This window comes from Equus caballus, chromosome 7 (assembly GCF_041296265.1).
Source record: "Equus caballus isolate H_3958 breed thoroughbred chromosome 7, TB-T2T, whole genome shotgun sequence".
Taxonomy (NCBI): Eukaryota; Metazoa; Chordata; class Mammalia; order Perissodactyla; family Equidae; genus Equus; species Equus caballus.
In genome coordinates this window covers 68,136,329-68,149,236 of record NC_091690.1, presented here as the reverse complement: position 1 = coordinate 68,149,236, position 12,908 = coordinate 68,136,329, and the positions used below count along the sequence as shown (strand labels likewise).

The 12,908-nt window shown below is 49.2% G+C and overlaps 1 protein-coding gene across 35 annotated transcripts in view; it reads right to left on the bottom strand.

Moving 5' to 3' along the window:
* Positions 1-12,908, bottom strand: part of TENM4 (teneurin transmembrane protein 4) — a 2,707,421-nt gene that overhangs the window by 252,390 nt on the left and 2,442,123 nt on the right. For all 35 annotated transcript variants that reach the window (XM_070274304.1, XM_070274303.1, XM_070274305.1 and 32 more), the window contains one exon: positions 1,956-2,211. In XM_070274304.1, coding sequence (XP_070130405.1) covers positions 1,956-2,211 — 256 coding nt within the window. The remainder of the gene's footprint in view (positions 1-1,955; positions 2,212-12,908) is intronic.

Below are 12,908 nucleotides of genomic sequence, written 5' to 3'. Positions count from 1 at the left end.
TTAACAATGTATATCATTTGGTGGTAGACATGGGTGATTTTCTTCTCTTGCTTATTTCCATTTTACACTTGTTATACAGTGAACCTTTGTAGTAATAAAGTAGAAAGAAAAAAACCCAAAGTTCCATGTGGTCTGAGCAATGGATGTGGGAGGAGAGAGAGTCAGAATGGCAGGTGAGCACTGGCTGGTGAAGAATGAGAAGTAAGCTGGGACCACCGCCACATCTCAAACTAACCAAAAGGAAAACATCCCTGCAGCTCATCCTCTATCTTCCTTTCCCTTGGAAAACCTGGAGAATCACCTACTTTGATCCTAAGGGAGAAAAACGAACCTCTAAGCAGAGGGAGTGGTACCATGTTTCATGCAGAGAATAAGAACCATCGATTATTGGCAGCTTCTTTCAGCCATGTGCAGTCATTCAATAAGCACACTGGACATAACGGAGATCTGATTAAGCTACTCTAGGTGAGATGACATAAATTATCCAACGCTGTCACTGATGAGAGCAAAGGAGACAGGTAGGGAAAAGTCATACATGATTTTAAAGGATGTCAACAGAAACATATTAATTAAGAGACTGGGGGTGGGGCAGGTTGGGCTGTATCTCTGAGAAATTTGCTCTTGGGTAAACGCTTCTATAGGAGTAAAATGGCATAAAAAGATGTTGATTTTCTCTCACTAGACCCCAGAAGCTCAGTGTATGAATATCCTGGTTACGAGGCAGGCAGAGTCAGATAGGTACACTTTCCATAGAGATTAATTTCACTTCCTTAAACGTAGTATGACTTTTGTCCTCTTCACAGATAAAGAACAGGAGTTTGAGAAAATAAAATCTATGTTTCCCACTACTTTAAGAAATAGGGTAGAAGATTAAGAGGTTCCACTTGTGCCAGCCTGGGACATTTCATCTTCAGTTTAGAGAAAGTGGGGAAAGTTTATGCCCCCAGAGTCAATAGTGCTTATCTCAGAGGGGCAGGATTATGGCTAAATCTAATTTTCATCTTTACAGCTTTCTACATTTTCTCCAGTGAGTTTGTATGGTTTTTATAATCATAAAAAAAAAAATCATTTTCATTTTGGAAAAACAGTGGCCTAGCAGAGGGAAAGAGGATGGCCACAGAACTGATACTGACTGAAGTCCCTGAACTGAAGGAAGCATCTTACAAATTTGGAAGAGAGAGAGGTGGAGGGGTCCAAGCCAGGAGAGACTCGAAGAAGGTGGCTGCAGTGCAGGGAATGGCACTGCGCACGGAGTCAGGCAACCTAGATTCAAATCTCACCTGTATACTGACTGCCTATGTGACCTGAGCTAGTCACCGACCCTCTCTGATTCTCAGCTTCTGAAACTCCCAAATGGGATACAATAATAACAGCCCTTCATAAAGTTGTGAGGATTACATCATGTCACACATTTGAAAGCCCTTGTAACCAAAAGCTGATGTATCAATGTCAGGGATTATTAGGGTTTGGGGTATAAAGGGGATAGGCCAGCAGGAGAGAAGTAGAGGGAGAGCATCTACTGAGCACCCATCACAGGTCAGGCAGGCCCCACACCAGGCACAGGGTGACCAAATCACAGGGAAAGGCAGAGGTGTGGGCCCATATCCAACCCTGACCCAGAGCCTGCTCTCGGCCGCACACCTGTGCCAGCCACCTTCACACACACCAGCTCTCATCTACTTTTACAACAGCCCTTTCCTGCCAGCAGCATCCCTATTGTGTAGACAAGGGAAGAGAGGCATACAGGGGTTTAGCTACTTGACCAAGGTCATCCCTTCGGTAAGTGGCAAGCTAGCCCTGGACCTCGGGCTGTTTAATTCCCAGGCTTCCAGCTTCCAGGGCCAAGGCAGGTGGTGGACACACAGAAGGGCCCCACCAGAACCCTGGGGTCTCAGTTCGCCTGCCCGCCCGCCGCCCCTCGCGGCCTCAGCCCGGCCCGCCCGTCGGCCCCGCACCTGGTCTCCAGGGGGATGTTGCTGTTGAGCAGCCAGTTGTCCTGAGCGTGGGCCGGCTCCTGGGCGCCGCCGGCAGGGGGCTCTCCGGAGAGCGAGTGGTCCGTCGGGGCCGGGCTGGGGTTGCTCCTCGGCGTGAAGTTGCCCCGGTTCAGGGAGTTAATGGAGGCTGCGTGGTGCTGGTTGGGGGTGTGGGCGTGCGAGAGCGGCGGCGGCGGCGTCCGGAGCCGCGAGGGGTTCTGCAGACCGCCCGGGTGATCTAGGGCACAAACACGCGCGCGGTCAGCGACGGCACCGCACGGGAGGGGGCGAGAGAGACGGTCAGTGGGCGCTGGCAATCGCACAGATTAAAGCCTGCCGTGCATATTTACTCAACAGGGATTATTGAGCATCTACCTAGGTGCCAGAGATACATCAACAAAAGAAACAGACAAAATCCCTGTCCCCGTGAGCGTAAATCCTAGTAAGAGAGACAATAAAGAAAGACTAGCCTCCGTTGTCACCAGCTGCACATTGTTTCTTTGATACTTTTAGGGCGGTGGTTTTCAAAGTGCGGTCCAGGACCAGCAGCTTCAGCATCACCTGGAAATTTGTTAGAAATCAAAATTTTCAAGCCCTGCCCCAGACTTACCGATTCACGAACCCTTGGGTGGGGCCCAGCAATCTGATTTCACTAACTCTCCAGGTGATTCTGATAGATGCTAAAATTTGAGAACCACTAATTACATATCACTGTACATAGTATATATAGTTTACAAAGATGGTGATAAATCGGAGAACACATAAAGCCAGGAAGGGGCCCATGGCCTATGTATGTGGGGACAGTGGTGACATTTTAGACAGAATGGTGAAATTTTAGACCAGCTGGCCAGTGATGGACTCAGGGAGAAGTGCGACCTTTAAGTAAAAGGCAATGAGCCATGCTGGTGTCTGGGGGAATTAAAAACCACCATTAACACTTCCTGAGCACTTACTGTGTACCAGGCACTCTTCGGAGCACTCTAAATCTGTTAATGCAGCTAATCCTCACAACCCAATAGTACAGAGCAAGTACTATTATTATCCCCAGTTTATAGATGAGGGAATTAAGATAAGTATTTTATTTACTCCCTCAACTACTTAGAGCAATAGGTGTTATCATCACCAAATTTACAGATGAAAAACTTAGAGCAGGTAAGTAAACTGCCCAATGGCACAAGGTTAAGCCGATGTTATTTACAAAGAAATAAAGTTTCTAGTGATGCCACAAATGAGGCAAGTCCTGGAGGTAACTCTTAACTACCATCCAGCTAAGCTCTGCTCACAGAAAGCCTGGGCTCTGGAAGCTGACGATATTATGCGGGGGAAGAAGTCAGGAAACTGGATTCAATTCTAGTTTCATTAACCACAGGACCATTGTTATGGACTGCATGTTTGTGTCCCCCTGAAATTCACATACTGAGGCCCTAACCTCCAATGGGATGGTTTTGGGGGCTTAATTAGGTTTAGATGAGGATGTGAGGGTGGAGTCCTCGATTCTTAGTGACCTTAGAAGAAGAGATAGGTGAGGTAGCTCGCTCTCAGTCCTCCATGTGAGGAAGTACAACAAGCTGGCTATCTGTGAACTAAGAAGAGGGCCCTTACCAGACACCGAATCTGCCGACACCTTCCTCTGGGATCTCCCAGCCTCCAGAACTGTGAGAAATAAATGTTTGCTGTTTAAGCCACCCATGCAATGGTACTTTGTTTTAGCAGCCCAAGCTAAGAAATTGGTACCCAAAAGTGTGGTGATGCTGCGACAAATACCTAAAAACGTGGAAGCATCTTTGGATCTGGGGAACGGGTAGAGTCTGGAAGAGTTTTGAGGTGCATGCTAGGAAAAGCCTCTATTGCCATGAAGGGCCTGTTACAGGTGATTCTGGTAAGCATTCAGAAAGAAAAGAAGTGTAGAGAAAGCTTACATCTTCTTAGAGAATACATAAATAATTATGTACAGAATGTTGGTAAAATACGAACATAAAGGGCAATTCTGATGAGGTCTCAGACAGAAATGAGGGACCTGTTACTGGACAATGCAGAAAAGGTGATCCTTGTGATAAAGCGGCAGAGCACTTGTGCTCCAGTGCTCTGTAGAAGGTGGAACCGGTGAGTGATGAAATTGGATATTTAGCTGAGGAGGCCTGTAAGCCAAGTGTTGAAGGAGCGGCTTGATTTTCTTGACTCTTAGAGTAAAATGCGAGAAGACAGAAATGAATTGAAGAAGGAATTGTTAAGCAAAAAGAAACCATAACTTAAAGATATGAAACATCTGGGGCTGGCCCCGTGGCCGAGTGGTTAAGTTCGCGCGCTCTGCTGCAGGCGGCCCAGTGTTTCGTTGGTTCGAATCCTGGGCGCGGACATGGCACTGCTCATCAGACCACGCTGAGGCAGCGTCCCACATGCCACAACTAGAAGAACCCACAACAAAAGAATACACAACTATGTACCGGGGGGCTTTGGGGAGAAAAATGAAAAAAAAAAAAAAAAAAAGATATGAAACATCCTCAGCCTGTCCAAATTGCAAAAAATGAGAAAGTATGTCCGGAAGAGAACACCAAGAGTGGGGCTGACTGACCATTTGATAAAAAGATTAATACGGGTGTGAACCATGGACCTAATCAGCCATCCCAGAAGGAACACTGCCAGTTTGAGCTGAAGGGGATGGAGATGGAACGCAGGACAGTTGTCAGGCTTCTCAGATACTGTAGGACAGGATGATAAAGCTATTCAGCTGCAAACGTGGGCTGTTCTTCAAGAAAACAGGAGACTAGCCCCAAAGGAGATTCAGAGATCATCAGGGCCACTGCCTCGATTTCAAAAAGCCTAAGACTAAGACATCCATGGACATGTCACTTAACCTCTTTGAGCCTCAGTTTTCTCATCTGTCAAATGGGGGAAATCGTTTATTAAGGGTCCCACAGAGCTATTGTGATATCAAATGAGGCAATCAAGGAGAAGGAACCATTTCTGAGGTTCACAGTTTACAAAGCACTCCACTTCATTTGTTCCTCACGAGAATCCTGTATTTCACAGAGGAGTCTGAGAATCAGTGAGCATAGGATCCAGATCAAGATGGGGGTGATATTCCAAAGGCTGTGCTCTTCCTTGACTCAGGAGACAGCTTTCTGGAAACCATCAAGCACAATCAACTGTGAGGCACTATCACTGTTATGGCTATTTTTAGGGGAAGAAGCAGCATTCTCTGCTTTTTAGGTAACTCAACCTTTTATGCCAACGAGTTACAAAGCAAATCTGGTGGGAGTCGGGGGTAGGGTAGGAGTAGAAGAAAAGAAAAAGAAACAGAAACCCATCTGAAAGGATCACTTCCTTATTATAAACGGCTACCTTCAGAATCAAGCCCACGTAGGGTCCACAAAGCCCTTCAGAATTTGATCCACACCTGTCTTTCCAGCCTCATCTCTCATCAGCTCCCTCCCTGGACCCTGCACTCCAGCCACACCTTTCCCCCAGAGGCCGAGATCTGCTGAGGCAGCACAGTGGCTGAAAGCTCAACTCCAGTGAGGATGGTCCCCAGGAAGCCCACAGAGGTGAATGGTACCCTCTCAAGATGTGCGATGCTGTGGTCCTGGACCAGAAGGGATGCAGCAGGGATGCCCCTTGAGGGGAGGGGAGAGAACCTGGGAGCCAGGAGAACAGGCAGAGGGTCCCACTCAGAGAGCAGACAGCCTTGGGCCTGGGAGAAGGCACGACTACTCAGGGTATTTGTTTCGTCCAGCTGTCCTCAGGCAGCCCTTCAATGGACATATTAGGAACCTGGGACAGAAGCCAGCAGCAGAAGCAGCCTTCTAGGTTGACTGTGTGTCCCCCTAACGCTTGGCCTTCCAGGCTGCTGGCTGTGGTCCAGGACACCAGAGCAGCAAGAGGGACTGAACCGCCACCGTCCAGTGGTTATCAGGAAGCCAGCGGAAGGGTGACCTAGTCCTTGCTTCTGCCCCGCACTAGGAGTCAGCCTCCTCGTGGCATTTTACCTAATTGATACTAATAGTTGCTTCCATGTATTTGAGCACTTCCTATGTGGTCTTTCAGGACTGTAACTTTTCCAATGCTCACAGCAGCCCCTAGAGGGCAGTACTATTATCATCCCCATTTTATAGATGAGGAAGCTGAGGCTTCACCAAACTAGGAAGCGGCCCTTATTAATCCAAAGCCCGAATTCTGTCCACCAAACCATGGTGCCTTTGCATAAAACACAGATGCCTACTCGACTGTTTCAGTCCACGGCCAAGGGCAGGGAAAAACCCCTCAGTGTACACAGCAAGTGTCTGAGGTCTGGGGCAGGATGGCTGGCCTCCAAGCCGACAGACATCTGCTTTGTGACTAAGTGGGGATCGGGCTTGGTAACTGTTTAGAAGCACTGCCAGGAGTCCTGAAATGATGAGATTTTAAGTATAAGACCACTGGTCACAGATCTAAAAACTAACTTCTAGAAGGAAGTTCTCCTATGGGGATAAGGAATGTCCTAGTCCAAACCCTATTTTTGAAGCTCAGCTCATTTGCCACCCCCTCCAGAAAGCCTTCCCCCACCACAGTTCCTGTCTCCTCCATTGAATGCTGACAGCAGGTAACCTGGATTGCTCACCTTTTCCTTCTCCCCAGAGCATGCACACTGATGTCCCCATCTTGTCTCCTCTAGTAGGTATAAAAATCCCTCTTCCCTCCGTGCTGGTGACCAGAGGTCCTAGAACTGAGCAGATGCTTACGGTATAGGCTTACGGAGTGAATGCTTGTGTGAGTGGCCCGGGCAGTCTGTCCAGGAGCGTAAGTCTAGTGTGGAGGATATTTGTATACAAAAAATGACTGCAGACAGCTCTGGGCTCCCTAGACCATGGGCCCGCACAGCCCTTGACTTACTTGCCTGCAGCCAGAGTTCCAGATGTTTCAGCTGGGTCCTTTGTTTCCCTTCTCTCATCCCTTCCATTCTGAGACCACTAGGAAAGGGGACCCTGATGTTTCCCAGGTTTCCAAGGCAAGGCTGTGTGTTTTGGGGCTCAGCAGTGGAAACTCACTCACAACCCCTAAAAAGAGACCAACCTTCCCAAGGAGCAAATGTTTCCTCTGGTCTGAACAGAGTCTCCTTTCTGCTCCTATGGCTGGGAGGGAGGACCAGAAGAGGCGAGAAGCTGTAGAGGGGCCTTCTTTTCCCCTCTCCCCTCACCTCCAGTACACACCTGCTCTTTAGAGGGAAACTCAGAACTAATTCGCTCATTCAGCACACTGAGTGCCTGTTTTGTGCCAGCCTGGAAACAGGGTGTTGGGAATACAACGGTGAACGAGATAGAGATGTCTTAAGAGAGGAACTCCCTTCTGGTTTCCACTCACTGGCTGGGTGGCCTCCAGTAACTCACTTTACCTCCCTGGCCCTTGGTCTCTGCACCTGTGAAAGGGTGCACACATTCCTATGTCACCACTTTCTGGAGGATAAAAAGTGATGGGTCTTGCTCAAATTCCAAGTACACAGTGGGCTCTTGCTGCACCCTCAGGGGAAGGGCCCGTGTGTCATTCATCTCCACATCCCCAGTGAGTATTCACAGAATGTGGATGAGAGAGCAGCAATTCAGGTAGGTAGACTTCTTGCCTGCACAAGCAATTGCTCCTCTCTGGCAACCTGGGAGTGGGCATTGGTACATTTGCAAAGCTGTGCTGTAAATTCCAATTTATACCCTCTTCTTGAAGATACTGCCACCAAGTCTATCTCTGAATCAAGCCCAAATACGAGTCATTTCTACTGTTATATTGCATACCTCTGGAGTAAAGGCCACTTACTTATCTGAGTTTTGCAAACCTGGTTTTCCAGGAAGTTTTTTTGCTTCCTACAAGTTCTCAAATATATTTGCAGTTGCTGGTTCCCTCCAACCCCTCAGACATTTTTCATTTTATATGCACAAAAAAAGCACCGAAGCCTTCGGCCTGCATCTCCCTGAACCAAGATCATGGTGCGGCTGCTTCAGAGCACTGGGCAGATGGTAATAGAAAGAGACTAGGCTTCGAAGTAAGACAGCCCTGGGTTCAAGTTTTGGCTCTTTCACTTATAAGCTGTGTGACTTTGATCAAGTTACTTAATTCTCTGGAGCTCCAGTTTTCTTATCACTGAATGGAGATAACGCCTACTTTACAGGGTTGTTCTGAGAAGTAAATGAGATAATGTGTGTAAGGCGCTTAGTATAGTGGTTGGAATACAGTAATGCTAAGAAATGGTAACTATTAATTCCATGATAAAGGCGTGTTGAATGAACAAATTAAGTTGGCCCTCTGTACCTTCAGGTTTCGCATCTGTGGATACGGAGGGCCGACTGTATTCTTTGTACTCAGCTATTTTATATAAGGGACTTGAACGTCCATGGATTTTGGTATCCGCAGGGCTTCCTGGAGCCAATTCCCCGTGGATACCGAGAGACTGTATGAAGTGCTAAAGCATCACCATGATGATCGCTCGACAGCAGTTATAACAGGGTTCTAAAGCAAAAAAACCTTGAGAGAGAAAGAGCAGGAAAATGTCTAAGAGAAATGTAGTCCTTGTTTATTACAGCTGAGTCCCACTCGGGCCCACCGGCTGGCTTCCAGGAGCCCTGGTCTCAGGAGGAAGCCTGTTGCTCAACATGCAGATCCGAAGCGATGAGAATGGCTGCAGCCTGACACTTAGAACAAAATTGGACACATGGGGCCTCCATGTCTTCAAAGAGGAGGGCCCCTTTCTGCATTAGATCAGCATCTCAGAGCAAATCGGGGTGTCTCTTTGTCCTGGGTTCAGGGTGCACCCTGAAGAGAGGGTCCCTGAGGTTGTTCAATCCATCAGCAACCTTACCCCGCCCTCTGTTGTGTGCGGGGACTTGTTTTAAGATGAGGATGAGCCCCGGCTTCGACAGATCGCCAGGGTTTGGGGACAGATGTTAAAGGAGGTGCGAGAGCAGAGCCCGGGAGTCTCACAGACCCAGGCTCGGCTCGGCTCTGTCTCGGACAAGCTACATGGTTTGGGGCAAGTCACGTGACTTCTCTGAGCCTCTAACTCCCCATCCATAGAACAAGTATATAGTAGTAATGGTAACAAAAGGAAGAGGAGGAAGAAGAGCTACCATGGATGGAATACACGGAGATCCAGAGAGGAAACAAGTATGGTCCCCGACTTTGAGCGGCTCACGGTCTACTAAAAATAACAGAGATACAAACAGATACCATGCAAAGTGGCAATTCGGATGAAATTATAATAGTTAACAATTACCGAGTACTTGTTATGTGACTGGCTGCAGGTGCTTTACTTATTTAATCCTTATAACACCCCTTTACAGGAGCTACAGTTATTCTTCCCCATTTCGTAGATGTGGAAACTAAGGCACAGAAGGGCTAAGTAGTTTGCTCAAGACTACAAAACCATTAAGTGATGGAGTCAGAATCTGAACTCAGGCAGCCTGGCTCCAGAGCCCACACTGTTAGCCGCCCTGCTTTACACATATTAAGTGAGTTGACACAGGTAAAGTGCTTATTCAACGCCGGTCACATAGCACTCTACCAGCATTGGCCACTCTAATCCGACAGGCCCACTGGAGCTCCATGGAGCACAGAGGCGGCTGCCAGACTGACTGTTGGGTTGGGGAAGGTTTCATGAGAAGTGACATGTGACCTGTGTCTGAAGGGCATTCCAGGCAGAGGACGACATGTGCCTGAGGGTTCAGAGCCTGAGAGAGACAGCAAGGCCGCTGGGCCCTTGTATAAGCAGTGGGATGGCTGGGGGGGCAGCGGCGGGAGGCAAGGCTGAGATGCTGGGGGCAGGCCCCGAGGTGCCAAGCGAAAGGACTTGGCCTCTATCAGGAGGATGCGAGGGCACCCTGAGAGCTTGAGCAAGGGAGTGCCATGATCACTCTAGCGCGTGAGGAAGATTCCTGAGGGCTTGAGCAAGGGAGCGCCATGATCACTCTAGCGCGTGAGGAAGATTCCTGAGGGCTTGAGCAAGGGAGCGCCATGATCACTCTAGCGCGTGAGGAAGATTCCTGAGGGCTTGAGCAAGGGAGCGCCATGATCACTCTAGCGCGTGAGGAAGATTCCTGAGGGCTTGAGCAAGGGAGCGCCATGATCACTCTAGCGCGTGAGGAAGATTCCTGAGGGCTTGAGCAAGGGAGCGCCATGATCACTCTAGCGCGTGAGGAAGATTCCTGAGGGCTTGAGCAAGGGAGCGCCATGATCACACTAGCGCGTGAGGAAGATTCCTGAGGGCTTGAGCAAGGGAGCGCCATGATCACTCTAGCGCGTGAGGAAGATTCCTGAGGGCTTGAGCAAGGGAGCGCCATGATCACACTAGCGCGTGAGGAAGATTCCTGAGGGCTTGAGCAAGGGAGCGCCATGATCACTCTAGCGCGTGAGGAAGATTCCTGGAGGCCGCACGGGGGATGAACCAGCCGGGGGCATGACCCAGACCGGCTGCGGAGGCCTGCCTGCTAGAAAGACTCCAGCCGAGTATGTCATTAGTCTTTTATAAGAACACAGGCATGAGAAAAAGACATAAACTTCCAGATCTTTGGCTCAGGCAAAGAATTCGAATGTGTCAACAGCCCTGCCATCCAAGGCCGGTACTGGCTCCAAGAAAGAGTGCCAGGCCTGGTGCCCACATCCAACCTTGCAAAGCGGCCGACAGGCGCCCAAAGGTCTCCTTGCTGCTGAGTTAACGACGACCCTGGTGTGCACTGCGGTCATTAATCGGGCCCTAAAGATTGTCAGATATGAAAGATGATGGTATTTAATTATCATAAAACACAAAACTCCAGCTGCCTGAGAAGGCCAGGAGAAAGAGTTATTTGGCTTCTATTAAAATGCCATCGACTACCACTGACTCGGGCTGGTGGTGTGGCAGTGCTGAGAGCTTAGCTAATGAACCTTGGCCTACACGACCGATTTAGAGAGGCCGGAAAGCTCTTTGTCACCACAGTCAGCAGCCAGAGTCTGATGGCCTGCCGTCCCGTCCCAGTTCTGCCTCCTTCAAGCTGTATAATCTCAGATCATTTATTTAACCTCCCTTGAGTTTTAGTTTCTTCACTTGTCAAATATGTATGAAAGCATCTTGCAAACTGTAAAGTTCCGTGCAAAAGTCAGAGATAACTATCGCCATTATTATTATTGTCTCAATCCAGAAGGAAGAAAAACAGTGAAGTCCACATGGCACCATGGGTCTGAGCATGAGGCGAGGGGCTGAATCTCCATCCTTTCATTCCCTCCCTGAACAGATGCTTTTTGTTCACATTCTCTGCTGTGCTGTTCATTCTGTATCAAGGCCAACGTGTGGTGATTCTAAATGGTACCAGGCGCGAAGCCCCAGGTGGACTGTGGAGCTTCCCGAGGCTACCCTTCTAGTCTTGATGAGGAGTAGAAAGAGCCCCGTGAGGTGCTTCCTCGTTCACTTAGTCAGGGCAGACCTCTGGGTGAACACTCAGACTATTAAAGTGCTTTGTATCTGAGAAATAGTAATGAGGTGACAGTGTTTTTAATGCAAAAGCCTCACGGTATGGTGCGGTGCTTTTCAAATAAGAGTGTCTGGAAATGTGGGAGGGGGCGTCTTGTGGTTGTTTCAATGGCTGGGAAGCACAACTGGCACGTGGCAGGAGGGGGCCAGGAAAGCCAGCTGCAGGCAGTGCATGGGCCCCGTGATCCTCGGGGCCCGCAGTCCCGGCAGTGGGAGGGTGGGTAACGAGCTAATAGAACATTTTATTCTGTTTGCCTCCTCCACCCCATCCGCAGCTTCAGATCGCTCTCTGCCCTTCTTTGTCATAAGAGGCTGACGGCTAGGGAAGGCCTCCTCTGCCTCCCCCCTGCCCTTCTAGATAGGTTTGGCTATTTGTTAGCACAGCAGGACACTGAGAGGCTGGAGGAGAGAGAGGATGAGGTGAGCCCGCTGCCCCATCCTCTGCAGCCCTGCTTCAGGGCAGTGTCTTAGGCAGCAGCCACATCCCTGAAGGCTACGACAGTTTACACATAGAGGGGTCTGGGAAGCTTCTAGGAAAAGCAACAACTTGTACAGGTACTGATGAGGAGACAGAATGGAGGTGCATAACGGGGAGGGAGGGGGCATTCCAGGCAGGGAGATTGGCATGAGCAAAGGCCCGCAGGCTGAGAGATACAGGCCCCTAAGGCAGCAGGACGGCGTGGAGACCTGGGCACCTGGAGCAGGGATCTGGTGAGAGGGAGCAGAGGGGACAAGGCCAGAGACCACCTTCAAGAGCTTGGAGGGCAGCCCTGGGTCATGGAGCCAGAGGGGCAGCTTTCAGGGTGTCAGGGGGTTCACCCCAACTTCCAGCCTTTTAAAGCCAAATGCTACAACAATGAACCAGAATCCTCAGGCTTCATTAAAATGCATGTGGGAGTCCTCATCCAGCAATGAATGCACTCCTAGGGTGGGAGCGGGGGCAAAGGGCACCCTGTTGCGTTTGACTAAACAGCTGAGGGAAGAGCAGAGTGTCAGAGTCTCTGTCAAGGAGAGGTGTAGTCAGCATTGCTCTCTATTCCCTGATCGTGCTAATTTACAGATGGACTAAGCCAAGAGCAGCAAAATCTATCTGTTCTAAGCATGTGTTTGAACAACTTGGCCGGGCCACCATCTGAACCTGGAAGAACTATCTCTCAACAGACATTTGCCCAGACTTCATTCTTGTGCTTCACCCTCTCAGGCACTAATCGCTGTGTGACCTTGGGCAAGGCATTTAACCTATCTGAGCTCCAGTTTCTCCAACTGACAAACAGGAGGAGGAGCTGGTTGGAGTCCCCTCCCATTCTAAAATCAGGATTGTATCATTCTTGGCAGATGAACCTGGGATATTTGTTAATGAACATCTGCTTGCAAAAGACGTGCATAGCAAGTTGTGTATTGGATTGTGCTGTGTGCCTGGGCACCAAAGAAGGCAGAAAGATGGGATGGAAGAGAGAGAAACAGTTTCTTTC